This window comes from Chenopodium album, chromosome 5 (genome assembly GCF_948465745.1).
Source record: "Chenopodium album chromosome 5, dcCheAlbu1.1, whole genome shotgun sequence".
Taxonomy (NCBI): domain Eukaryota; kingdom Viridiplantae; phylum Streptophyta; class Magnoliopsida; order Caryophyllales; family Amaranthaceae; genus Chenopodium; species Chenopodium album.
In genome coordinates this window covers 75,641,572-75,668,651 of record NC_137838.1, presented here as the reverse complement: position 1 = coordinate 75,668,651, position 27,080 = coordinate 75,641,572, and the positions used below count along the sequence as shown (strand labels likewise).

General features: G+C 34.4%; 1 protein-coding gene and 1 long non-coding RNA gene across 2 annotated transcripts; one reads left to right on the top strand and one right to left on the bottom strand.

Moving 5' to 3' along the window:
• The first annotated feature begins 598 nt into the window (after positions 1-598).
• Positions 599-20,274, top strand: LOC145632317 (ferredoxin-dependent glutamate synthase, chloroplastic-like). Its single transcript, XM_081684663.1, has 29 exons — positions 599-713; positions 950-1,020; positions 2,160-2,256; positions 3,164-3,256; positions 4,056-4,201; positions 5,106-5,265; positions 5,600-5,710; positions 5,850-6,065; positions 6,173-6,330; positions 8,275-8,404; positions 8,736-8,794; positions 8,963-9,068; positions 9,722-9,818; positions 11,590-11,705; positions 12,349-12,546; positions 12,663-12,773; positions 12,990-13,229; positions 13,309-13,407; positions 14,299-14,394; positions 14,479-14,676; positions 14,768-14,842; positions 15,013-15,141; positions 15,266-15,364; positions 17,103-17,245; positions 17,364-17,457; positions 17,898-18,136; positions 18,223-18,301; positions 18,611-18,694; positions 19,647-20,274. The coding sequence occupies exons 1-29, from the start codon at positions 654-656 to the stop codon at positions 19,809-19,811; spliced, it is 3,669 nt and encodes a 1,222-aa protein (XP_081540789.1). The 5' UTR covers positions 599-653; the 3' UTR covers positions 19,812-20,274.
• A 4,310-nt stretch (positions 20,275-24,584) lies between these two features.
• LOC145631100 (uncharacterized) lies at positions 24,585-25,450 on the bottom strand. Its single transcript, XR_014112341.1, has 2 exons — positions 25,269-25,450; positions 24,585-25,021 (listed from the first exon to the last, which is right to left on the bottom strand). It is a non-coding gene; the product is annotated as an uncharacterized LOC145631100 (long non-coding RNA).
• Between the last annotated feature and the right edge of the window lie 1,630 nt (positions 25,451-27,080).

Genomic DNA, 27,080 nt, shown 5'->3' with positions numbered 1-27,080 from the left:
ACTATAGCTGGTACACCCTCAAGCATTCGAATTGATACTACTCGTACTGAGTAAAAAAGATAATATGCTAAGTGGCTGTTGAGTAAATAATTTACACAGGGACTTTTAGGAATGGTTACCTACCTATTATTTGTTATACTGTTGATGGTTTCTTAAGGGAGGTGTTTTGTCAGTGGTGGCTGGGTGCCTGTTTGGTAATAAAATGGAAGTGGGGTTAGGATAATGGAGTAGTGTACTTAAAACAAAATTTTCATTATCTTCCATTTGTTTTCTGTTGTTTCTATTCTTGTAAGAAGAAACATGTAGACAATTTCTAATTGTATGCTATGACTAATATATGCCATTTGTTCTTCTGATCCATTCGCTCATTCTCTGCATTTTGTTCTTATGTATGTTACCCTAATCCTTTAGTGGTATCTTGTACGTTTTAATTGTTAATATGTTGCATGTGGACTATGAAATAAGAGGGGGGTTAATGCCGATTGTTCACATTTCTTTTGTGTTATTCTGCACTTTTCCCCCCCTCTCTTTTTCCCTTTACACAGTGGGATGGAGTGATCTCTAATTATGCTCTGTTTCCCTTTTCATTTCTCTGGTCTTGTTAATTTCTGCAGTTGTTGATAAGAAGTGGGCGTGCCCCTGAGGAAGCTTTAATGATTCTTGTTCCTGAGGCTTATAAGAACCATCCAACCTTAATGATCAAATACCCTGAGGTGATTCTTTTTATAATTCAAAGTTTAATGTTTGTTGATATTCAGAACTTGCATATATCTGGCTCAAGTTACTAGAAATATCGAGGTTCTTTAATTCATTTTAGTTTGAAAGTTTGATCGATTTGGAGATGCCAATTAATAAAAATAACTAAATAAGTCTAGAATTCTGTTTATGCAACTATAATTACACATTGGATTTTTGGTAATAGAACTATTTCCTTCCTCTTGTTATGTAGGTTGAAGATTTTTATAATTACTACAAGGGGCAAATGGAAACTTGGGATGGACCTGCCTTGCTTTTATTCAGGTGAATTGATGGCATATATTTTTTATCCTCCAATGTGTTTCTTGAAGCATTTTCTGGGCCATACTTCTTTGGATGTTTATGTTCCTAGATGCTCTCATGCATGTTCTTCATGTGATCCTTTTCATTTGTTCATTGAATTGAATGCCACTTAAACCTGAAAATGAATTAATTTAGCATTTATTTTACTCTTTTTTTTTTTTTAAATTTCATTTTGTGCATTTTTTCTTTCTAGGTCAATGTGTTATTTTGTACATCGACAGTGTTTGATATAAAATAGGGCCTAGACAACATTTAGCTGGGGTTTTAATATCACTGTCTTGATATCGTTTGTTTTGCTCATTGTTATAATTATTCTCGCTTCTCAATGCTGGCTTCAGGAACAGCATGATCTTGATACAGTTCTATGTATAATTATACATAATATAGAGCCTAAGATCATTCATGCAATTCTGAATATTGCATTTTCAGTTGTAGGAATTGTCCTGTATAGTTTTCTGGTAAAATCAAGTTATTAGAAGAATTTCATGTGGTCAAGATAGTCTCTGAAGCTATATTACTCAGACATAGGTATGGGTGTTTGTAGTATGGAATAGATGTTTAGACTGTTAAGACTTGTCAAGACTTAAAGTTCAAGATATGTGGACAATAATTGGATGGTGGTGGGGGGAAGTAGTTTTTATGAAACATATTCCTGTTTTTTAAGAACTTTTGTTTTTGATTGCCACATAGGTGAGGGTGTTTGTAGTATGGGTATATATTGAAATCACCTATTTGTCGATTCTAGTCTTTTGGTTTCTATTGATACTCATTTGTAGTTTTGCAAATTTGGTTTTGACTGCATATCTTTCAAGAATGAAAGAAGCAATGAATGCTCATCATCATAAATAATGGAGTTCTACTTTTCTTATTTGAATTAGCTTATCATTCTCTATGTTTTCCTCCTATAATACTCTTCTAGTTACTAAACTTTCTTTATTATTTTTCTTTTGTAAATGTTGGCATCATAAGTAGTGGATTTCCACTTTTCTTATTTGAATCAGCTTATCATTTTCTATATTTGCCTCCTATAATGCTCTGCTAGTTACTAAACTTTTTTTTTTTTTTTTAATTTTTATTGCTCTGCTGTAAATGTCTCGTAGTGATGGAAAAACTGTTGGTGCTTGTCTGGATCGAAATGGTCTTCGTCCTGCAAGATATTGGCGTACAGTGGACAATGTCGTCTATGTTGCATCTGAGGTATGCTTGTCAATACACACTTCTTGTAAGTAAAATACATCTGTAGACAATGTTGTCTATGTTGCATCTGACGCCTTTGAATTGTGGTGTTCCACTCGACAAATCTAACAATATCCCACATGACTATAATTTGCCCAACATATCAATCAATAAAGAAGGTTTATTGTAAAAATGTGAATTTTCAAGTGTTGCAACTAAAAGTTTTTGCTAAAATATAGGGTGAGGAGTGAGGACCAAAGGATAAATTTTATATATCCTCTGTTCACTTTTAGTAACACTTGAAAATTCACATACCATATCTAGGGATTCCAGTTGTATGCTTAGGGAGGGCTGGGAGGCTACTTGCTATAGACCTTCTGTCACTTTTTTAAATATAAATTGCTAAATATCTATTCCATATCAAAATTTGTTCGGAACTTCAAAATAAAAATTCCCTTGCACAAATATGGGAACTTCTGCCTGATGTTAGACATGGGAGGATAGCTATTTAGGTGAAGCTCTTTGGCAGCAGGGCCAAGGTTGTTGAGGTGCAATTGATAGCAAGGAGTAAGAGAAAGGTGGCTAGCTATTAAGCAGATTTATGGGGTCTAATGATTATCTGTCACATAGCCTTTTAGGTGAAGCTCTTTGGCAGCGGGGCCAAGATTACTGTGAAGTTTTTGATTGATAAGATATTTTAGCAATATACTTTTTGTTCGCTCAGAATAAATGTTAACAATACACTTTGACTTTCGGCAATATATGTTTGTTTGGGAGCTGTCTATGCTACTTACCATTTCTAATTTTCCCTAAAAAAGGCAATGCTAATTAGGGCAATGCTAAATGTTGTGTCATGGAAAGCCTAAGCTTATTATCTGAAGTAAATTCAACAGAAAAATTAATTGTTCCAGGTGTTGTCTTCATATAGGTGGGAGTTTTACCAATGGATGAATCAAAAGTTACAATGAAAGGGCGTTTAGGTCCAGGGATGATGATATCAGTTGATCTCACCAGTGGTCAGGTTTGTACTCTTAACTTTTACGAAATTGTCTCAGAATGAGTTTGAAATATTTGCTGTAATAAGATGATCATTTTCATGTTGGGTATTGTTGTAATTTGTTTTTTTTCTTGTGAATAATGTTAATGTGCCCTGTAGGTTCATTTTCATTTTCATTTTAAAAATAGTAATTCCATCGTATTGGTTGCTCTATTAATGTATCTCATATTACTTTGTCTGATTTGTTTTTCTGGTTGACATCTGTATTCTGTAACCTCATCATTTTGAGACTTGAACAATATTTCCTAGAATGTGCTGTGTATAAATGGCATTTCATAACTAATACATATATGAATTTGTATTGTTTAAATTTTCTCGATGTGCTGTAATAATATTCACTTTTCTTAATTTTTATGATTGTTTAAGTGTTTGCCTGTTTTGTATTAATAGGAAGACTCATTTCCCTTTAGGTTACCACTTCCAAACATGATTCCCTAAGTGAGGATGTGAGATCTTTAAGAAATTAAAGGAATGTGTAAAATCAATTATTTAACCCAATTAGTATAATAGCTTCTACCTGGAGTTTGCCTGTGATAGGAGTTCTGTTTTAATTCTAGTTGGACTTTGCAAATAAACAAATAGCTAGCTTTATGCTTCCATGTTCTATCTTGATCTGCAAGGTCTTTCTACTGCAATGATGCAGTAATAGTTGTTTGATTTTAATTGCTGTAGCAGTAAAGGCACTGTGACATTAATGCTTCACTGGTATTCAGAAAGATTTAAGTTGCTTCAGCCAATCATCTTTAGTGGATTGTAACTGCAGGTTTATGAAAATACTGAAGTCAAGAAACGTGTAGCTTCATCTAATCCTTATGGAGAGTGGGTAAAGGAAAATCTGCGTTCATTGAAGGCTGTAAACTTTCTTTCAGGAGCAGTTTTGGAAAGCGACACAATCTTAAGAAATCAACAGTAAGATTCTTGCCCCTTTGCTATTTTAGGTTGCCTTGGTGTGGTGGACTTAAGACATAATTGTAAGACATGTATCCACTATCTAGAGTCAAGATAATCACAACCTGTTCCGTCTGGCAGCTTGATGTGCATGTTTCCCTCAATTAGCTACTAGAATCTACTTGTATGCAATTAGAACATGCCATTTCCTGTGTTACTTAAATGGGTATATTAACACGCAATCTTACAGGTTTTGGTTCCTCCTTTTGCATAAGTATCGACCTTTTTTTTTTTCCTTTGGTGAAAGCATAATCATCTAGTCTCCTGTAGTTGGATGTCACCTTTAAAATTGAGGAATTTGAAAGGTATAATTTCTGTCAAATAACCATTTATCTTGTCACACTTGTAATTTATAGTATGGTATGCTTTATTTGCCTTTTTAATTTCATTATTTATATTTAATTTGAACTTGGCTTTATGTATTTGCCCTCTATTGTTCGGAATTAAGGGTCCACTAGCCCATGGACAGTCAGGTCTAGACTTGTCATTATGACTCTATTCTACGGCCCAATTCGGTCAGGCTGTCTGTCTGGTCAAAATCAAAGGTTAAAGCAAGGCCCTTGAATAGATAAGATCTTGGTAGCAATAGAATATCACTAAATGCTGTCATTGTTATCTAAAAGGCTAATGATGGTAATCAATCTTTCATGGCGTTTTTTAAAAAAATCGGGATTTTTGTAGTTCAGAAATTGGATATTGTGAGTCACAAGGCCCGTTTAAGCTTTAGATTGGTGGCTTTTGCTTATGGCAGATAAAGCCTTTTATTATTTGTTACTTCTATGAACATGACACGGTGCTATACTGAGATGATAAGAGAATTTCTGTTTGCTTTTTCTTGTATGATTCTCAGAGTTCTTTTTGACAGGGCTTTTGGTTACTCAAGTGAGGATGTCCAAATGGTTATTGAAAGTATGGCTTCCCAAGGAAAGGAGCCTACATTTTGCATGGGAGATGATATTCCGTTGGCAGTGATGTCCCAGAAACCACATATGCTGTATGATTACTTCAAGCAACGATTTGCACAGGTTTGCTTTATAAACTTTTGAAATAAAGTTTGGGGTCCATTGAATTATTCCCTAGACCCCTTCATGTGGCAAAAATTTTAAAAAAGTTGATAACTGAATAATATAGCGAATAGAGAGAAAATTAAGAGCAAGTGTTCATATAAAGACAAAAAAGGTTGATGTGATGGAGAAGAAGCAAAAAATTTACGCAAAATATAAGTGTGAAATTCATTTTGGGACATTTAAAAAACAAATATGTTTGAAGTGAATGCTTAAATTCTATAATTGCACTTTTCTTATGCTTCTTATGCTTAAATAAGGATCTCATGATATGGCTAACTTTTCATCTTTACAGGTTACAAACCCAGCCATTGATCCCCTTAGGGAAGGGCTAGTTATGTCTCTTGAAGTTAACATTGGTAAGCGTGGGAATATATTAGAGGTTGGACCTGAAAATGCCTCACAGGTTAGTCAATTGACATTTCCCCTCACTTGGCTTTAAATGTGATTATTTATCGCAGTATACAAAGGATCATGGATCTGGATCACGTGTCTGATTTATGGCTATCTAGGTTTGATATTTGACGTATTCCACTGTGATTTAGGTTATTTTGTCCAGTCCAGTACTAAATGAAGGGGAGCTGGAAGCGTTGGTAAATGATCCCTTACTAAAGGCCCAAGTACTGCCAACCTTCTTTGATATAAAGAAAGGAGTTGAAGGATCTCTAGAGAAAAGACTTAATCGGTTATGTGAAGCTGCTGATGAAGCTGTTAGAAATGGTTCGCAGATGCTTGTCTTGTCTGATCGTTCTGATGAGTTGGTATATGCTGCTTTCTTTCTGATCCCTTTTGGAATAGAAATTATTTTCTGTTTGCGCACATTGCTAAATTTGTGTAGTAATTGTAATTGATGTCTTCTTTTCTCTAGGAACCAACTCGACCTGCCATCCCTATACTCCTTGCTGTTGGTGCTGTTCACCATCATCTAATTCAAAACGGCTTGAGAACATACACGTCAATTGTGGTTGATACTGCTCAGTGTTTCAGCACTCATCAGTTTGCTTGTTTGATTGGATACGGTGCAAGGTCAGATATATTTCTCTATTTGAAACTTACTAAGCTTTATCATCAACACATCATTACGCACATAGCATTTCCAATACCCTTTGTAGATCTTTCTAATTAGCATCATCTGTCATAAGCTATTAACCTGCTATTGAAACCGTTAAGCATATGCGGAGTAAATATTATTGAGTTCATGCATTAGAATTACGCACATATGTTAGTTACTAATACAATTTTTTTTAGCCTCTTATTTGACAAACTTACAAGATAAATTTTTTTTAACTAAACTCTAAAATTTATGTTCAAAACTTAATATCGATTAAAAGAAACCTCTCTAATACGTCAAATCACACTGTGATGTCCTTGAAATGCAACTTAACTCAAGATGTTGCTTTCAAGGTACCGCATTTGTCACCATGATGGCAACTACGACCACGGACCACCTTTTTGCATAGAATTTGCTATCACTTTAGAAAATGCCGATGGGGATTAAGGAAAAAGTAGCTGAGGAACTAATGACAGTCTGATGAAATTTCAGTGATAGCTAATAATTTAATAATGTAGCACAACTTTGATTATCCATACAATAATTAACTCAGACTTTGAGAAATTACAACGATACTTCTTAATCAGAAAAAAAGTAACTAAATTGTGCTAAGATGCTTTTTACTGATATCGTCAGATGACTCAGATATCCTATAATAATACCCCTGGAATTCCATGTAAATCTTAAATACAAGTCTCATTTAAATATATGTTAATATTGGGTTTTGTCACAAGTTAAAAGAAAAACATGATACATCCGAAGTATTGTTTCTACCTTTATTGATCCCAAAATTGGATTGTTTTGAAAGATTCCATTACTGTTGGGTGTGTTTGCAAATTGGTCACAAGTGATTTGTAGCCTACAAAACAGGTGAATAAAAATCACAATCTTTCTCCTCTAGTCAACCACAACAGCCCCATTCCCTATCCTACACTAACAAATCTTTTCCTCTGTTAACACAACCCCTCTCCTTATCCTGCCATCATTGTACCCACTCACTGTCCAGCAGCTACCTTAACCCTCTCTCTCATCCCTTCTCCTGCTCACCACATTGCCTTATTGACATATATGACATTGCATCATCTCCATAAAACCAAAATACCTAACAATTATGCAAAAGCCCCTAGAAAAGGGATGTTTTTTGAGAAAGTTACCAAGTGAACATCTTCAAAAACACATTACACCATCTTCATGAAGCCAAAATGCCCGGCAATTATGCAAAAGCCTCCAGCAAAATGATAATTTTTGAGAATATTCTCCAGCAGGAAATCGGGACGCTGGAAGAGTGGGAAAGGGTAAGGAAATTGATGGTGGCAAGAGGTGGGGCCGTGGGGGAGGAGAATGATGATGTTGTTGGTAGTTGGTGCGAGGGGAAGGGGGAAAATATTTGATGGTAGTAGGAGGTGGTTTTGCTAGAACTTGGAATGTTGTCTGTGGTTGGTGCAGGGGAGGAGGAGTAAGGATGGTGTTGGTGTGACCATGTGAAGGTGGTGTGTGGTAGCTTTTTGAGATGGGAGGGGGAGGAGAGGAGTGAGAGGGTGGGGATCCATGGTGTTTGGAAAGGGGAGGGGAGGAGAGGAGAGGAGTGAGAGGGGTGGGGTGAGCAGAAAAAAAAAAAGAAATTTTAATGGCCAATTGAAACAAGGCACATTTATTTATTACCATCTTTACCTGCTTCGTTTGGTGAGCAAACGAGAGAGAGAATAGGTTGAGTTGGTGGCTGCTTGGGAAAGGCAGGGGATCCAGCTTTGTTGTTTCAGTTGTTTTTACTTTGTGCTGTATGTCTTAGGTCCTGATTCAATGCGTTGATGTTAATGTATATATATTGTTGTTTCAGTTGTTTTTACTTTGTGCTGTATTTCTTAGGTCCTGATTCAATGCGTTGATGTTAATGTATATATATGTATATAATTTTGCAGTGCCATTTGCCCATACTTAGCATTGGAGACATGTAGACAATGGCGATTGAGCAATAAAACCGTGAATTTGATGCGAACTGGAAAAATTCCCACAGTTACAATTGAACAAGCACAAAAGAACTTCTGCAAGGTTTGTGCATAGCAATCCTGGACTACCCATCCCTGAAAAATAAGCCTGTGCGACTTGCTGTTTGTGTTGTTGCCTTTTATTTCCTCATTTTATTTTTAGTTGTTGCTATACTACTATACATAGATATAATTGCGTTCTTTAATTTATTTTATTTTATCAATAAAACTCACACATTTCCCCCAGAATTGCTTTATGACAGCCTTAAATTAGTCAAAAAAAAAAAAAAAAAAAAAAAAAAAAAACCCTCTCCTTCCCTCCCCAATAAAATAAAATTAAGAAGTATGATTGATTTACTTCACAACTAATATTTTTTTATTTTATTTGCTTGTAGGCTGTTAAATCTGGTCTTCTTAAAATTCTTTCAAAAATGGGTATCTCACTGCTTTCTAGGTATGCACTCCTTAGTCCTTACTCCAGATCTGCATAAGTTTTCTGCAATTTTCCTTAATTTTGTTGCTTTCTTATATTCTGTTCCCCTATCTAGATTTTAATTTTATTTTTTCAAGTTTATGCTATGGCCAGTTAAATTGATAGTCTTAATCTCATTTCACAATATAGTTACTGCGGTGCTCAAATATTTGAAATATATGGGTTGGGAAAAGATGTTGTTGATATAGCTTTCCGAGGGAGTGTCTCTAGCATTGGTGGAATGACTCTTGATGAGGTAAGCTAGGAAGCTCTCTCTCTCTCTCTCTCTCTCTCTCTCTCTCTCTGTGTGTGTGTGTGTGTGTGTGTGTGTCTGTCTGTCTCTCTCTCTCTCTGTACACATATTCCTTTATACTGCATAATTTGTCTTGTATCACGACTGTCATATCTTTGACTGCTTATATGCATAATGAGTAGCTATCAGTCTTAATGATGGATAAAATTAATGGCATATTGTACTGAGATTACCATATATTTTGTGCCTGGAAGCCTTATTGCCTGTAGTTCTATGTCAATATATGCTCATGAATGTTCCTAAGAACCCACAATGCACCATAAGAATTTCCAACGACTCATTGTGACATGCTCCCAACCAATCTTCTAGTGGCAATTTTGTGCAGTGACGCAGTCTCATCTTTTTGGGGATCATGCATGATGCATTATCCAATGATTAATGTTGCTTTGATCCACCTGTTTGATCCTATCATCCTATGTAAATAAGCTCCTATGGCATTTTGCATGGTTATCTGATATAAAGGCTCATGGTTGCAAATTAACTATCTTGGGATTTATTATTGATCAAACATATATAATAGTAGGAAAATTCTATTTGTTCTGGTGATTGTAGTCCATGTCTTATCCTGACTCTTTCTGGTGAATATTTATCTGTAGCTTGCGAGAGAGACGTTGTCCTTTTGGGTTAAGGCATTTTCCGAGGATACAGCCAAAAGACTGGAAAATTTCGGGTTTATACAATTCAGACCTGGAGGTATTACTTGCACACTGCTGTCTTATTTTTGCCTGTCGAAACTCTTGACTTGATGATGATGACATGACTTTTGTTTTATTACTTTCCTTGTCAAGTGAGTACATATTTCACAGAGTACGATTTTAGATTCTGAATAACCCAAAACTAATATTTCTGCAACATTTCTAGTTACGGTTAGTTGTGTACACCCTTTCAATTAACGGGACTGAAAAATCTTAATGCTAACTCCTTTTTCAAGGTGTCCGATTCTGGTCATGCTTTCTTGCTGGACAAACTCTTGCCTAGCTACAGTTTTGTAATGTATTCTGAAAAACTTAATTATAACATAAGCCGTTTCATTAATGGAATAAGTGAATGCCTCAAAAAAAAAAAAAAAAAAAAAAGGAATAAGTGAATAACCAACATGAATAATCCTTTTCTTAATCCCATTTTTGAATCAACTGGGCATTTATTCTATATTTGGTGATCTGATTATCATAACAATTCCAAGTGTTTAAAGGCTTACGTTTTCAATACAATTGTAATCACAAACTATGCTATAAATGTGGATGTATAGTAAAACAAACATGTAAGTGTAATTGAAAGAACATTTATCTTTGCTCCTGAGTGTAGGATCTAAGCGTTAGTGAACAAATTTCTAAAATTATTTGTCACACGCTATATCTAGTGAATTGATTATCCCTTTGTTTAAAATTTAGAGTTGAATATTTATTTTAATGACCAAATTTGCCAATTACCAGTTATATTTTCCGTGAACCTTTTCATCAGACTTCTATTCCTTTACATGGCTGTGGGCAATATTGGTCTCTTTGCGTAGGCACTACGTTTAGCAAAGGATCACATATTTATTGATAAGGAAAGCATAGCTTTGGGCAATAATATCTTTGCATAGGCACTAGGTTTTTGGAAGGGTCACAGATTATCTATTGATCAGAAGAAAGCGTAGCTTTGACTGGAGCTCCACTGGATTGTTAATATTTTCATCTTAATAATATCTTTGCTGTCGTATCCTTTTTGAAAGAAGCATCACCCTTCTCTTCTATAAACTCATACTGGTGTCAGGTGTTTGGAACCTTTGGATGATGGAAAGGTGATAGATTGTGAAAGACCGTTCTTCCTTATTTGGATTTATGATCGGGAAAAAGGGGAAGGTAAAAAATTAGAGTTATTCATTTTCCTTCCCCTTTTAATAAACCAAAGGAATACACTAGCTCACTCCTTCCCTCTCCTCTCCCCTTCTACTTAATTGCTGACCAAGTAACCTAGTTTTCTATTAAAAATAAATAAAATATCTTTGTTTAAGAGCTCAAGAGTTCAGTTGGATTTTGTTGGATAAGTTTCTTGCTGCTGTGCTTCTGAAATCTATACATTTTGACAAGCTTTGGATCTTCTTAACTTCATCTACAAAATAAGACCTTGCATTGTTCAGCTCTGATTGGGAAGGCCAGAGCATTCATGACGTTATAAATGCTTGCTTATATCAATTGGATATAAAAGGTTATTGGGCTTTAAGTCAACAAGTCCCTTAACTCTTATATTTTTCATCTTCTTACTATGTTTATTGTTAATGTCTGTACTTCTGCAGCACTTAACAACATAAAAAAATTGTGGCAATGTAACTGCATTTTGATTCCTTTTTGAATATGCTCAGTCCATGATTTTGGTTCTGTAAACAGCTATTCTTTTAATTTCGTTTAGCTTATTGATTTTTCTGTTTCCTTAAATTTTGAATGTTGAATGGTTTCTTACACTATTTATGTTCTTTTTGTAGGGGAATATCATGTAAACAACCCAGAGATGTCAAAGTTGCTTCACAAAGCTGTCCGCAACAAGAGCGAAAGTGCTTATGCAGTTTATCAGCAGCATCTGGCTAACAGACCTGTCAGCGTGAGTTTTCTTGAATCCGTGTTGATTTAAGAGCTAATTATCTCGCATGAGTTGCATCCATTTTAATCCTGTGAGGGCCACATTAATAGCGTGTGTTACATATGTGAAAGGATTGTTTTTTAGTGCTTTTGATGCTCTTTTGTTTCTTTGGTGGGGAAGGGGTCAATTATTACTTCTTCACTGCAGGGAGTTTTTAGGCATTACTTGGGAGGGTTGGGATAGTGTGTGTGTGTGTGCGCGTTTTTTTCCTTGTGTTTATTTTACTCACCAAGTGTGGCATATCGTATTACTGTTGTACTTGAGAATTGGAAGATTTGGACATCTTGTATCCAAGTTTGTTGTTATAAAGATTAATGTTAGTTGTATCCTTGTGGAGGCCAACTATTTCAAAAGTCCCTAGATCTCTTGACATAGCCTTTTAAAATTTTAGGAAGCTGTTACCATTTCTAATCAGTTTCCAGGTAGAGAGCTAAATCACTTTTTAGATTAGAGTTTCTCACTATCCTTGATTCTGTATTTCGTGAACTCCTTTCAGCTCCCTAGGGATATGCTATTCTGTGTCTTGTTACAAATTTAAACATGTCTGCAAATATTGCTAATGACTGAAGTACTGAAAAGATAATATGAAATGAAATTGTTTCAGGTTCTTCGTGATCTTCTGGAGTTCAAAAGTGACCGGGCGCCTATTCCTGTGGGTAGAGTAGAACCTGCTACATCTATTGTCGAACGCTTTTGTACTGGTGGAATGTCCCTTGGAGCTATCTCTAGGGAGACTCATGAAGCAATTGCCATTGCGATGAATAGGTTGGGTGGAAAATCCAACTCAGGAGAAGGTGGTGAGGTATTCACTCTCTTCTATAAAAACTTTTATGGCTAACAATCTTTGTGCTTCATTTTTATGTTCCCATCTTTCACAATATATGCGCCGTAGTTATTGGTGGTGTTCTTTTTTGTCAGGATCCAATTAGATGGCGTCCCCTGACCGATGTGGTTGATGGGTATTCCCCTACTCTGCCTCATCTAAAAGGTCTTCAAAATGGAGACACAGCAACTAGTGCCATTAAGCAGGTGACTTTATATAATCAGCTTGGGTTTTTTTTTTATTTTTGTTTTATTTATTTTTTATTATATATATACAAAGATTCTTCTTATTGTCACAGATGAGCACCTATAGATTCTCACCTTTTTAGGCCATGTATAAATTCTTGTCTAAAATCTTGCTTTATTTCCGTTGAATGGTTGACCTGCAATTCTTGAATTTTACAAGCTTTTTATTTTCTTCAGGTTGCATCTGGACGTTTTGGTGTCACTCCAACGTTTTTGGTTAATGCCGATCAATTGGAAATCAAAATTGCACAGGGTGCTAAGCCTGGTGAAGGAGGCCAATTGCCTGGAAAAAAAGTTAGTGCATATATTGCCCGATTGAGAAACTCGAAACCTGGGGTTCCTCTTATTTCTCCACCACCTCATCATGACATTTATTCCATTGAAGATCTTGCACAGTTAATTTATGACCTTCATCAGGTACAAATCCTATTTATCAATGTTATAGAGATCCATTTACAAGTAAATACAGCTTTCACTCATTATGAAAATTTATCAGATTAACCCAAAGGCCAAGGTATCAGTAAAACTAGTAGCAGAAGCTGGTATTGGCACTGTTGCCTCTGGTGTTGCAAAGGGTAATGCAGACATCATTCAGGTATATATGTCCTTTCCATATGTTATATTGAGGTATGAATGTCTCTGTATCACTGCTAGAGTGTTCTAAAAATGGCTTACACTAACATCTACATAAACATATGTCCTTTCCATATGTTATATTGAGGTAGAGTGTTCCAAAAATGGCTTACACTAACATCTACATAAACAGAAACACATTGATAATAACAGATTGGAAGAAAACAAATTATACAATTTAGTCATGGCTAGATGGTCAATATGTAAATTAAGTACTTGTATAAGTCACATTTGACAAATTAGTATTCAGTAGTAAATTGTTAATTTTAATTTGCAGTAGGGCATACTTTTGCACAAACATAATGTCACCTTGAAACCTTACATATTCATGTCAGAACAATTTTTTTTTAGTAAGAATATTATTCAACTGACAGTGATAATTATTGATGTGGGCCTTCTTCTCTTGATATTTTGATGTTAGTTTCATGATTGCATAACAGTCAACTTAAATTTTATTTTTAAGCTCAGAGCAGTCCTCTTTTTTTTGTCATAGCATCATAATATTTTCTGATCTGGAAGTTGTGGGTTTTTAACTGCAAGTGTTCTTCTTGGGAGTGAGCGATACTTAATACTTATGGAATCTTGTGAGCTTTGAAGCACAAATTTATTAATTTTAGTGATATCGGAAACCCGATGAAATCCTAGATAGCTCATTTAGATTTAGTTAGATTGGTGATTTGGGAAGCTACCAATGAGGTGGATCTCTCACTACATGGCAAGACTGCCGGAATCAATGTGGCTTGACATGAGAAATGAACCAACTGTATTTTCTGTCCTGTGTTGGGACTACATATCCATTTATGCTCCAAGCTTTCAATTTAGGACTGGAGTCAATTCACAGCTTGATTTGCAGGTATCAGGACATGATGGTGGAACTGGAGCTAGCCCAATAAGTTCGATTAAGCATGCTGGTGGACCTTGGGAACTTGGACTTACAGAAACCAACCAGGTTTGTATAGCACAGGAATATCTCAAAATGTTTCTTTTTGGTTATCTAATTTCTCATTTCATTACTGACTAAATTATTTTACAGACCCTTATTGCAAATGGACTTAGAGAGAGGGTCATTTTGAGAGTTGATGGTGGGTTAAAAAGTGGGGTTGATGTCATGATGGCTGCAGCAATGGGTGCTGATGAGTATGGTTTTGGATCGTTGGCAATGATAGCTACAGGCTGTGTTATGGCTCGCATTTGCCACACGAACAACTGCCCTGTTGGTGTTGCTAGCCAGGTATACCATTTTTGATATTACACTTTATTACTTTTCTTCTCTCCAGGGGTTGTCTTTCTTACACTTCCATTCTCGCATAAATTAATAACAGAGGGAAGAATTACGTGCCCGATTTCCTGGTGTGCCTGGTGATCTGGTGAACTACTTTTTATATGTTGCTGAGGAGGTAATTAACTGTTTACTTAGTTTCTGAGACTTCTAAAAACAATCAGTTTATGGGGGGGTACTGGGACATAATGTGGTTTTGTGGTTTATAATAGTAGCTGGACATTGGATTATACTTTACAAAATCATGAATGTAGTCTTTATGCAGTGACCTTTTTTAATGGTTGCCAGGTAAGAGGAATTTTGGCGCAGTTGGGTTTTGAGAAGTTGGATGATGTGATTGGGAGAACAGATATTCTAAAACCAAGAGACATCTCATTGATGAAAACTCAACATCTTGATCTCAACTACTTACTTTCTGTATGTTCATTTCAAACTTGTTATATGTATAATTATATGATTGTTTCTTCATAACTTCACTTAATTCTCTGCTAACTGGTGTGTAATCCCCCCCCCCCCCCCCTCCCCCCAAATCTATTTCCAGAGTGTTGGTTTACCAAGGATGAGCAGCACTTCCATCAGGAAACAGGAAGTTCATACCAATGGACCGGTGCTGGATGATCAAATACTTTCAGATCCTGAGGTATATTTAGGAATCATAAATTAATTCATACCTCAATAAGAAAAGCAAAATTTGTTGTGGCATTGATGGTCTCTTTGGTAGGTGGTATATACTATATATGGTGGTATTTGGAAAAAACTTAAGTTTAGTTTTACAGGTTTCATCCTAATGTCCACAGTAATGCTGCCCATTCCCCAAACTTAAAAATTTCTTCATAAATTTCCATAACCAAATACTTTCTCTCAAATGAAAATGAATGGTAGAAAAATTTTATGTTGAAAAGAGATATTTTGGGGTTGATTAGCATTACCTTAGGCATTCACACAAGATGTTCCTTGCAAATTTATCAATCCCATTTACACTTATCAAATGGGCCATGAACATGGTTTTGAATCTTGGATGCCGCTGTGATTGCGGTAATGGCTGCGGAACTACTATCACGAGCAATGCGGTTGTTGTGGCCTAATATTTGGGTCATGGTAGGCTCAAAATTTCTTACAATGGGTTGTGAATTCGTGATGCAGTGATGTGGCTGAGATTTAATACCATGGTCGTGAAGGCTTTTCTAGTCTGATTTGATTTGTTTACTTGGTCATTTTTTTTTTTTTTTTTATACTTATATGCATTGTGTTTTTATGTTGGTGCTGCTGTTTCGTTCAAAATTTCTGATTCCATAAGGTTAGGATTGCAAATGATAATGTATTGCCAGAAATGCTACTCCTATGGTGTAATAGACCGACTTTAGGGGGTAATTAAGTAAAAGACAAATTTAATTAAGAAGAAGAGAAGGAAAGAAAGCATTCAGCTTTTAGTATGTTTTATTATGGTTTTTCCATTTTCGTTAAGTAGTCACATGTAAGCTTTAAGGTCAACCTTGACCATTAGTATAAGTAAGTTAGTATGGGTAACATAGAAGGTAGGCAGAAATTAGTGAGGAAAAATTGGAGAGTTGCAACCTTAAGTTGCTAGGAGATTTGTAGCCTCAAGCTACTGAGAGACTCATAACCTCAAGTTATGGCTATCCTTATGCAATCCAACCATTAATCAATCAAATGTTCAAGCTTTCAGCATTAAATTAATATTAATTGTGCTTAATTAAATCAGTAGAATCCAGTCTATAACATATGGCAAGAAAGTTTTGTAGCTATTGTTGCTACATTTTATGACCAGAATGGCTACTTTTACGGGATTAAGGCTTTGATTGATTGATTGATTGAATGGCTATTTTTACGGCAAAGAGTTATGTAGCTAACCCACCAGGTAGTTGCTATTAAGAATGGCTTAGAAGCATGCAAATTGCTAAGTCTTCATAATCAATTTTGTCTTTTACTATAATTGCCAGAGTTGACCAGCTGCAATGTGTAAAAGAAACACTTCCTCGGTCTATCACTATTCCTGCTATATTAACATACTATTGGTTAATGTCTACTCATTTAGTCATTTATTGTTAGTGAACATGGAGAATATATTATGGACAAGCGGTTACAGGATTAAGTGTTGGAGTAATAGTGTGTTAAATGCATTGAGAGAATAGTAACTGACATTTACGTAAGTATGACTAAAGGATCAAGCAACATAAGATAATTTTTTTTGTAAAACATATCATATCTTTTTTTAGTGTTCATTAACTATCTGCAAGTCTGTTACAATAAGCGCTCTGCAATTGTATTTTTAAATATGGATACATTTAAGTCCAGAAGGTTCTATTGGTATTAAGATTTAAATTAAATCTCTAAGTTCTCTCTCACAACTCCTGCAGATTATAGATGCTATTGAGAACGAAAAGATTGTTAACAAAACTGTTAAGATATTCAATGTGGATCGAGCTGTATGTGGCCGTGTAGCAGGTGTTATTGCCAAGAAGTATGGTGACACTGGTTTTGCTGGGCAGCTGAATATAACGTAATGTCTATTTGATGTTTTAAATTATTCATCTCAAGAGCTATATCTCATTCCTCAACTCTTTACTCGTATGGAAAGTTTGGGCTAATAGAACAATTAACCTCATTCATGTCTGCAGTTTTGAAGGGAGTGCAGGCCAATCTTTTGCAGTCTTTTTGACACCTGGAATGAATATCCGCCTTGTTGGAGAAGCTAATGACTATGTAGGAAAGGTATGAACCGTATGATAATGATGTGCAAATAATATAAGTCATCTGTCATTCTTGAACTTTAAGTCTTTGGTATAGTAGGAGAATTTGCAACATGTCATGACCATCTCTCATCAACCTTAATTTAAACATTGATGCTCTCTGTACTGGCAATGTAAATCAATACCTGAATCCATGTTTGGGTTTTGATAAAATCAACTATGAAATTAAATGAACACAGCTTGGCTTTCAATTCATTTTCGCTCTCCTCTGTAAGTTCGTTTGGGTTACATTCTGGTGTATAATTTCTAACTTAGTGATCAGATGTGGAGTAAAATTTTCTTCTGTTGTTTAATGAGAGACTTGTTGATTTATTATAATAAAAAGCCCATAACTTTCACCAAATTTCAGGTTTATCTTTTTAAGTTTCCTGTTAACAATTGTTTTGAATTAAATGTTCACAGGGTATGGCTGGAGGTGAGTTGATTGTTACTCCTGCAGAAAATCCTGGATTTTGCCCAGAAGAAGCTACAATTGTTGGGAACACCTGTTTATATGGAGCAACAGGAGGTCAAATTTTTGTAAGAGGTAAAGCAGGGGAACGATTTGCTGTAAGAAATTCACTTGCCGAGGCGGTTGTTGAGGGTACTGGTGATCACTGTTGTGAATATATGACTGGTGGTTGTGTTGTCATACTTGGAAAGTGAGTGTAGTCTTATTTACTAATATTAAATATCTTGCACTTGGAAAAGAAGAAAATATTCTCATCTTTCTCTTTCCCTTCAACAGAGTTGGTAGAAATGTTGCTGCCGGCATGACTGGAGGTCTGGCATACATACTTGATGAAGATGATACTCTCATTCCAAAGGTTGGATTTCATTTCTGAATATGTTATCCTTGTGCTCATTATTAGGGATGATGGCTATTTGCAAGAGGATATTAAATGCTGCATGTGTAGACATAGCCCAGTTCTTGGCTATGCAAGACTATTCTTTTTGTTGAACCTTCTGCTCTTCTAAGTGTGCTGGTTGAACCTTCTGCAAGACAGTAAAGGAACTCGAGGATGGCATATTATCTTAGATTAGCACCCTGTTTGACTCCAGTGTGCTTGTTTATTCTCTGTCAAAGTCATAATTTGATGAAATTGTATACTAATTGCTGCGTGTATTTGAACCAGGTAAACAAGGAAATTGTGAAAATTCAGAGGGTGACAGCTCCTGTTGGGCAGATGCAACTCAAGAGTTTAATTGAAGCTCATGTTGTAAGTATTCTATACAAACAGCAATATTACTATGCAGAAACAACGTGCCTTCTATTTGTCTTATACTCTTATGATGAGTTTCAGGTTTTCTAAAAATGACTTAGAAGTGACTGAACCCTTCTAATGGAAAAATGACTTGTGAAACTGGCACTAAAACTCATAAAATGACACATAATGTCATATAAATGTCGCTCATTGAATGGACACATAAGGTCATACAGTGACACAAAGTTCTTGAAAATTAACTTGTAAAAATGGCACAAAATCATCTTTAAGCTGATTCCCTTGTACTTGAAACAGGACACTGACATTTATATAAACGATGCAAAGCGTTTCAGTAAAAATAAAACATTCAAATTTTGTAAAATGCTGCATTTAAGAATGACACTCTACATTGAAAGAGGGTACTAGTAGAATTGACATAGAACTCCTCAGAAATTACAAAAAATTTGAGAAAATGATACGGTGTACTTGTTAAACTGACACAACCATGAAGGATTACTGAATAAGAACTTTAAAGCCACATACCCTTCCCTATTCCTTCTCACTCTTTTAACAATTGCTTTAAAACTGGAGCACTAGCTACTCAAATTGCATGTCTAAATCCTCTCTCCAGTCCAATTTATTTCCATGATCATGGGCAAAGCCAGCCACTAATTTCAAAAATTAGAAAATACTTGTCAACTTTGTGCATGGTGTTGGTTATTTGAGTACCCCCAAAAACATTATCATGCCTTAATTCTTACAAAAGACACCACAATCTTCAAGACTAAATATATCACTGACAAACTACATGAAAAGAATCAATGTAACATCCATATGTTATTCATGTTTGTAGGAAAGAATTGCTTAGTCGTCTGTAGCCTTAAATCTATAAAACGAAAACATTCGTCACCCATTTGTGATTTTAATGTCATATAATTAACCTGCTAGCCTATCTTTTGAAATGCAGGAAAAAACCGGAAGCTCCAAAGGTGCTACTATTTTGAAGGACTGGGACAAGTATCTGCCACTCTTTTGGCAACTGGTACCACCTAGTGAAGAAGACACTCCTGAGGCTTCTGCAATGTTTGAGCAACAAACTACTGAGGAGGAGGCCACTTTACAGTCTGCATAGAGAGAATTGCTACAACACGTCATTTCTTCACCTGAAGATGTCCAGATTACTCGTCACAATTTGAATTGGAAGAAGAGTGAAAGGTGGGGAGCGTTCAGCTGCACCTTCTGCTTAATGTATAGGGATTGATTTTGGAGCCTGTTAAGGCCACACTCTGCGCCTCAGCTGAGTTCCTTTGTCACGAGATGAAGGTCTTCGTTTCTTCGACTTGGGACCTGATCTATTCATGAATGTCTTACTGTGAGGAACCGTATATATTGCAACTGTAAATTCTCTCATACTTAACTGTCCTCATTTTTTTGGGGGGTGTTATTTTCCTTGAGATCTAATCTTAGATCCTAAAGGTATATTGTTGACCTGCAGACAAGTGCTGCATGTAATTTGTGGATCAACTTGTCCAAAATTATGAATAACTTAAGTAAATATAATGCGTCTTTGATGCCTTAAAACTCTCATTAAATAATCTTCCTAGTCTCAAATTTTTGGAACCTCATTCCATTAGTTTTCTTATCGACTGATTCGATATGTATATATTCTGCTACCCATGAAATAAAGCTGTATAGTGATGGAGTAGTTGTTTTTGAGGTTAAATACCTCGGCTTGTCTTCCAATATATTTATTCAAGTTCCTCTTAATTTTAAATAAGTCAGCTAGTTTTTTTTTATCCTCGTAGAACTATATTTACTTTGTAAATTCTCTGTATCTCTGAATAATCTCTTTCGAGTTCTCTACATCAAACTTGTTAATTTGTAACCTCTCATCATTTTACTGTGAATTAAATGCACAAGAACTTTACTTGTTTAGGTAAAAGAAACAATCAATTGTATTCATGCTTCCAAGTTTTCTAATTGTTTTGTCTTTTAAGCAACATATTGCTGTTAAATCATTATGCTCACTATCAGATGTGTGACTGTGATAGTTACAGTACTTTCATAGTTTCGTTGCTAGTTAAAGTTTACGACAAGCATTTCTAATACGAAGGTACAGTTGTTCTGTAATACTAGTTGTTCTGTAATACTGGTGCAGGTGCAACGTTTGCTATCAATGGCTTGGCCAGAGTCTTGGGAGTGTTTGGGTTTGGTTGCAATTAGGTCAATAGCACTATAGCTGGTACACCCTCAAGCATTCGAATTGATACTACTCGTACTGAGTAAAAAAGATAATATGCTAAGTGGCTGTTGAGTAAATAATTTACACAGGGACTTTTAGGAATGGTTAAAAAATTAGCCTTATAACGACAATCTATTAATGATGGCTAAACCTCGTCCTATATATAAGCCATAAGGCTTTAAATTACAAGATATTTGACCTGTCATAAAACCTTACCAAACTTATACATCTAATTTACATATATCACTGAACTTATCTAAAAAAACATCTAAAAAACACCCAATTCAAATATAATTGATCTTTTATAACAGTTTACGATGATATTTTCTGTTGTTATTAGGCTAATTACTATGGGCACTTTTCTTGTTTCTTATTCTAACATGAGCTTGGTTTAATCCAATAAGGATTTTTACCATGGTATTCGAGCAATTCATCCATGCCCATTACTTACTTGAAGAAATGGACACGTTCATTTGAAAAAAAAAAAAAAAAACCAATACATAGTGGATTTGAAAACCCATTGGAACACAAATAACCCCCAAGTAATTTCCCCAAGTAGAAGTCAATTTTCTTCCTTTTTTTTTTAGTAGAAGTCATTTGATCTCATGTTTAAAGTTCTTTAAATAATGACCCTATGAAAATTTACAAACCTTCTATTGTAAAGTTAAAATAGCACAACATGTAAGGACAAGATATTGGAAGAGCCCATGTAATATGTATGAGATCTTCTAAAAAAAAGCGACTATTTTTTTTTTTTTTTTTTTTAAGTAGATACTGACTATATATACTTTAATTCTCATGATTTTTTTTTTATTTACTATTTTTAGACTAGACACATGAGAGTAGAGGAAAGAATAAAAAAATCCCGACTAACACCTTCATTTAAAATTTTTTGAATCTCAGCCCCCTAAGATATAAGATTCTACAATGTACTTCCTTATACGGATCACCTAATCAAACACAATCACTACTTTAGAACCCAAATCGAGGCAATTATGTTTTATACAAAACAATTTTAAAATGACTACTTTGGGACATATAGATTTATTTTCACTATTTTTGGACCGACACGTAGAGCAATTTTTAGTAGCATATATGATGACAAAACAAGAGGAAGACCCGGAATAAAAAGGGGAGCCAAAAGAAAAAAGAAAGAATTATTTTAAAGAAAAAAGTAGGTAATTGTGCTAACTACGTACAAAATATAAACTTTTCAGTGCCAAAGTATTGTAAACTGTCATGAATGAATTCATGTTTAACCAGAAAATTGAAGTAGATGCAATGTATCACCGAATGAAGTTTATTCAATGTTTATTTAAAAGTTGAAGATATAATCCAATTTTGTTATTAATAGCCTACTCTTAAATCATATCAAAAACATACACGTCTGGTTTATTGTATGGAATCATGGAAATGTGAGCCGCCGCATGTCGTTTTATTTTGAATTCTCTCTTACGCCGTATTTATGTATGCCTTAGGAATCATAGTTTAGTGCTCCCCAGACGTTAGATAAGAGAATTAAAAGTGAAAATATTAAAGTAAAACTAACATTAATTACACCGAATGACATGTGATTTTTGTCATGCATTCCTAACTAATATTATTTCAACCAATATAATTATTTCTTATCTAACGTTCCGGGACAATTATTAATAAAATCCTATTTATTTATGTAATGTGATGTAATTTAATGTATTTCAAAGTGAGTTGTGAACTATACATGTGTGTCTAGACAAATTGTTTCGCACTCCTTCCTTCCTTTCCTCGAGTTTGAATCTTATAGGAGTATTATTATTACTATGGGTATGAGGGACTGTTGATGGTATTGACTTGTTGGCCTCGGATAGGTATTTATGGATCGGACCAATGTGTATGTGTCTAACATAAAGGATAATCATTTGGGTGTATGGTAATCATTTTAAGAATGACTATTACAGAATTATCTTACAATTTAGAGCCTCTTCTCTTCAGCTTAATTTCAATTCAGTTCAGCTTGAGTCAGTCCAGTTCAATTCCTAATTTTCTTCTCTCATTAACAATTCAGTTCAGTTCATCTCAAATCAGTTTAATTCAGCTCAGTTCAGTAAATCAAAACAGGCCCTTAGTCTAAGTGTGACAATTGATTTTGCTTATCTAAACTATTAAGTTTATTAGACTTTATTATTTTTTTTTTATTGTTAGTCAAATAATCTATACATCATGCCTGTAATTAAATTTAGGCTGCAACCTTTATTAGCTTCTAATAGATCTTATTTTCTAAATGTATGTTATATGAATTAACTTATTATCAAATCTTATTCGAACTTATTTTCTTAAAGTAAGTTGAAATGATGTGAACGTAACATACTACATATTAAAATTTTTAAAATCCACCGGAGATTAGATGTGTGCAATACTGCAAACACATACGGAGTAGTAGATTTAAGAATAAGCAAGTTTAGAACCTAAATTAATTATCATAGTTTCGTTTATAATCTTAAAATCATATCACAATGTGAACTATACGTTCTCAATTGACCAATTTATAGAATGGGTATCTTGGTGTCTTGATAATATCGTATATACTTTTGATTTAAGAGTCCAAACTCCTAAGTACAAGCCTTATAGTAGGGAGACATACATGAGATTTATTTGGCTCATTCAAGAGTCGAGTTGGGCATAGGTTTGGTCCGTAATATACCGGTCAAACATTGCAAGAAAAATGATCGGTTTTTGCATGAACCCGCAACAAGTCCGACTCAGGATGCATATGAGAGATACACTGGTCCATGTCTATACATATAATTTTTAAATTTGTCAATTGTAAGCATAAAGGGTCGGCTCCCTTTAACCAATTTACAAAAGAAAGAAGAAAATTATTAAAGAATTTTTATGACACGTAGTTCAAGTTGTGCGTGAGCTCTATTTATGAAAGATCAACACAAGTTTAACACAACACACCTGTTCTTGTCTTATAATGGGCACGACATGAGCTTCCACAGCCCAACCCTCTCGTGCTAGTAGGATTGAGGTTCGTTTCAGTATGGTGTAGGATACACAAGCATGCCTCATCGTGAAAGGGTTCAATGTGCTAAGGAGCATCATATGTGTTGCTTCAATACATAGTTTCTTCATCAAATTTTTGTGTGAGCTTGTTATATACACCCGGATTGTTTTATTCTCATTTTAATAATTGTATTTATTTATTTAATCATCAAATAAAGTGTAAACTCTAACCTTGGCCTAGTTGAGTGTACGATACACCTGGATGTATATAACAAATTCTAAATTTTGTCCAACGAAAGAAAAAGAGAGAAACAAAAAAAGACACCCATTATATGGCAGATTACCATTGTTGAACTGAAATGAAGTTGCCAATTTTGGATTCTATCAAATATCAAAGACATGCAATGCAGGTAATGTTGAATGCATCAACGACAGGAATGACGGTCTTTCCAAGATTTGGAATTCAAAAGGCATTGAATTTAAAAGGCTAACAGCAGTTAGAACTTACTGATGATTTTGACCATTATCATCAATTCATCATAATCAAAGCATACCATAAAATTATTCTAAGTTCCTAAAACAATTTCATAAATTGTGAATAGGAGTTTCAATTCACTCCATAGTTGATTTCAGACGAACAATCTTGTTGTATACAATAAACCTGTTATAAATTATATCTGCAAAAATTCAATAAATATTCTAGCATAGTAACAATTGATGATCATTTACACCTACAATAATGACTAGAATTGAACAATATATATTTTTAAAAAAAAAAAAACAAAAGAATTGCTGAATATTTTCTATTTTAAACTAATAAAAGGAATTCACCTTACAATTTTCTCTCCAAATTCTACAAACAAACTAAAGTAAGAATTATATATATACATGGGAATTAACTAAAGATTAGTTAGCAAGAAAAAACAAAGGAATTAGAAGGTTGAGGAGGAAATGTATTAGGAGTAAAAGCCAAAGCAAAAAGAAGAAGCAAAAGCAACACCGGAACAAATAAAAGTAGCACTGGCGGCGGCGGAAGTGGTGGCAGCAACAACGGAAGAATTAACAGCAACGCCGTAATCGACACCATCAACACCACCATCGCGGCCGATGTTCTCCTACAATAACACATCTAATTAATAATATACTTCGTATATAAAAATAGGCCAACTTCTAATTAATAATATACTTCGTATATAAATAGGCCAACTACTACGACGCCTACAACATACTAATGTGTTAGTATTAGTAGTAGTCGTAAAGTTGTACCAACAAATTTTATGGCTAATGTAAAATGATAATAATAATAATAATGATAATGCGTGTAATTTTGTTTTTGTTATTGTGTGTTAAATGCTTACTTACTTCATGAGTTGTTCTAAGTTCAGCTCATCTTGTATATTTGATTTGACTCTTTTGGTATAGTAATCAATGTTGTGTGTTTTTTTGAAAGTTTATTTTTCAGAAATTTCAAGTCAAGAAAGAAAGAGAGAGAGAGAGAGAGAGAGAGAGAGAGAGAGAGAGAGAGAGAGAGAGAGAGAAATAGAGAGAGATTTGGGTTATGAGAAATGAATGAATTAGCAAAAGAAGGGAATGAGTCAAAGTAAGCATATATAAATACCACCACCCGATTTTATTTCCTTTTATAACCTTTGAAAACATCGCTTTTTCCTTTTTGTCTTATTGGGCGCCATGTAACATTTGTAACGTGACCTTGGTCATCTGATACGCGCGTACATCGGTACATATGATGATATGAATTTTGGATCTGACTCACCTATTCGGGTAATCTTATTCATTTGCGAGCCAATTCAAGTTTATGAGAAGTGAAAAGAGGAGGTAAAGTCACAACGATCTAACAAGCATAAAAGCTAGCCTTGAATTTGGGACGAACTTTAAGTCACGAATTAGCTTGAAGTTGAAGATCATGATAGTAGCTAATCAAGTAATAGTAATCGTTGTTTGAAGAGGTCAATTTAAGTTCAACAAAAGAGAAAAGTTGCAAAGATAAAACCAAACATTAACCAACATCGCTCAATATAAAAACATAAGGATAAGGAGGTTCAAACCTTAAACCTCTCTTATCAAAGATGACTATATAGCCATGCAAGTCAATGAACAACTATGTTATTAATGTGTAAAAATAATTAAATAACTGTAAATCACAATATTCAATTAAAAAAACAATAAGATACTCAAAGAATAACTCAATTTTGATTTGACAATGACAATAACAGTTTTGAAAAACCTTTACACAAATTTATCGATTGTACGTCGACAACAGTAGAAACCCGAGGCAACGCCCGAGCTGCCCACTAGTTTAAAAATTTAATTATCACCAATACTAATGCATTTCAATAAGCATTTTAGGTACTGTACATTATTTTCGTTTTAAAGTAACATTATCATGAATTTTGAATGTGGTATTTGTACATGCACAACCATTAATACCACTAGTACAAGTTCTTTATCAACAATGAATTTAATTTTTTTTTTTTACTTATTTCTTTATACAATTTTGATTTTTGTGTTTATGCATGCATATAACCTTGCTCTAATATCAATATAATGACGCCTTAGCTTAACGGGTCTTACAAAAAAAAAAAAAATAACAAACAATACACTTCTAGTATTTTAATTATTCTGGAAATTTACATTCATGTAATCACTATTAAGGTTTAATAAAGTTCAAATTAGGCATTAAGTAACGTAAACCGCATTATTCTATCCAAAAATGTTATCCATTGTTAGTCTGTTACCATAATTTTGCTTTATGGTCGCCCCTTGAATTCTAAAGCTCATAAACAACTGCATGCATGAGTATAAGCTGTCATCGCCCCTTGAATTAGTAGCTAATTAGCTATATATATTATTATAATAAACCTTTGCTCAACAACAATTAATACTAGTTTTAAAACACTAAATTGTGGGTCGTGCCCTTTAGTTCAGGGGTAGGCCTTGAGAATAAGGACCACCCACATAACAAGCTTACAAAAAAAAAAAAAAAAAAAAAAAAAAAAAAAAAAAAAAAAAAAAAAAAAACTTTATTTATTTATTTTAAAAAAATATATGTATTTAAACTTTTAAAGGGGTCCATAGTAGCACGTTTGCTGGTATAAAATCTGACAAAATGAAAAATAAGGTTCAAGTTTGTTTGTTTAGACGATGGATTTAAGG

Excerpts from the sequence above, each read along its gene's own strand:
- LOC145632317 (XM_081684663.1), top strand. The coding sequence starts at position 654 with ATGATTCTTGTTCCTGAGGCTTATAAGAACCATCCAACCTTAATGATC. Across the intron at positions 9,819-11,589 it reads TATACAATTCAGACCTGGAG|GGGAATATCATGTAAACAAC; the intron begins GTATTACTTGCA and ends TTCTTTTTGTAG. Across the intron at positions 17,246-17,363 it reads GCTGGGCAGCTGAATATAAC|TTTTGAAGGGAGTGCAGGCC; the intron begins GTAATGTCTATT and ends TCATGTCTGCAG.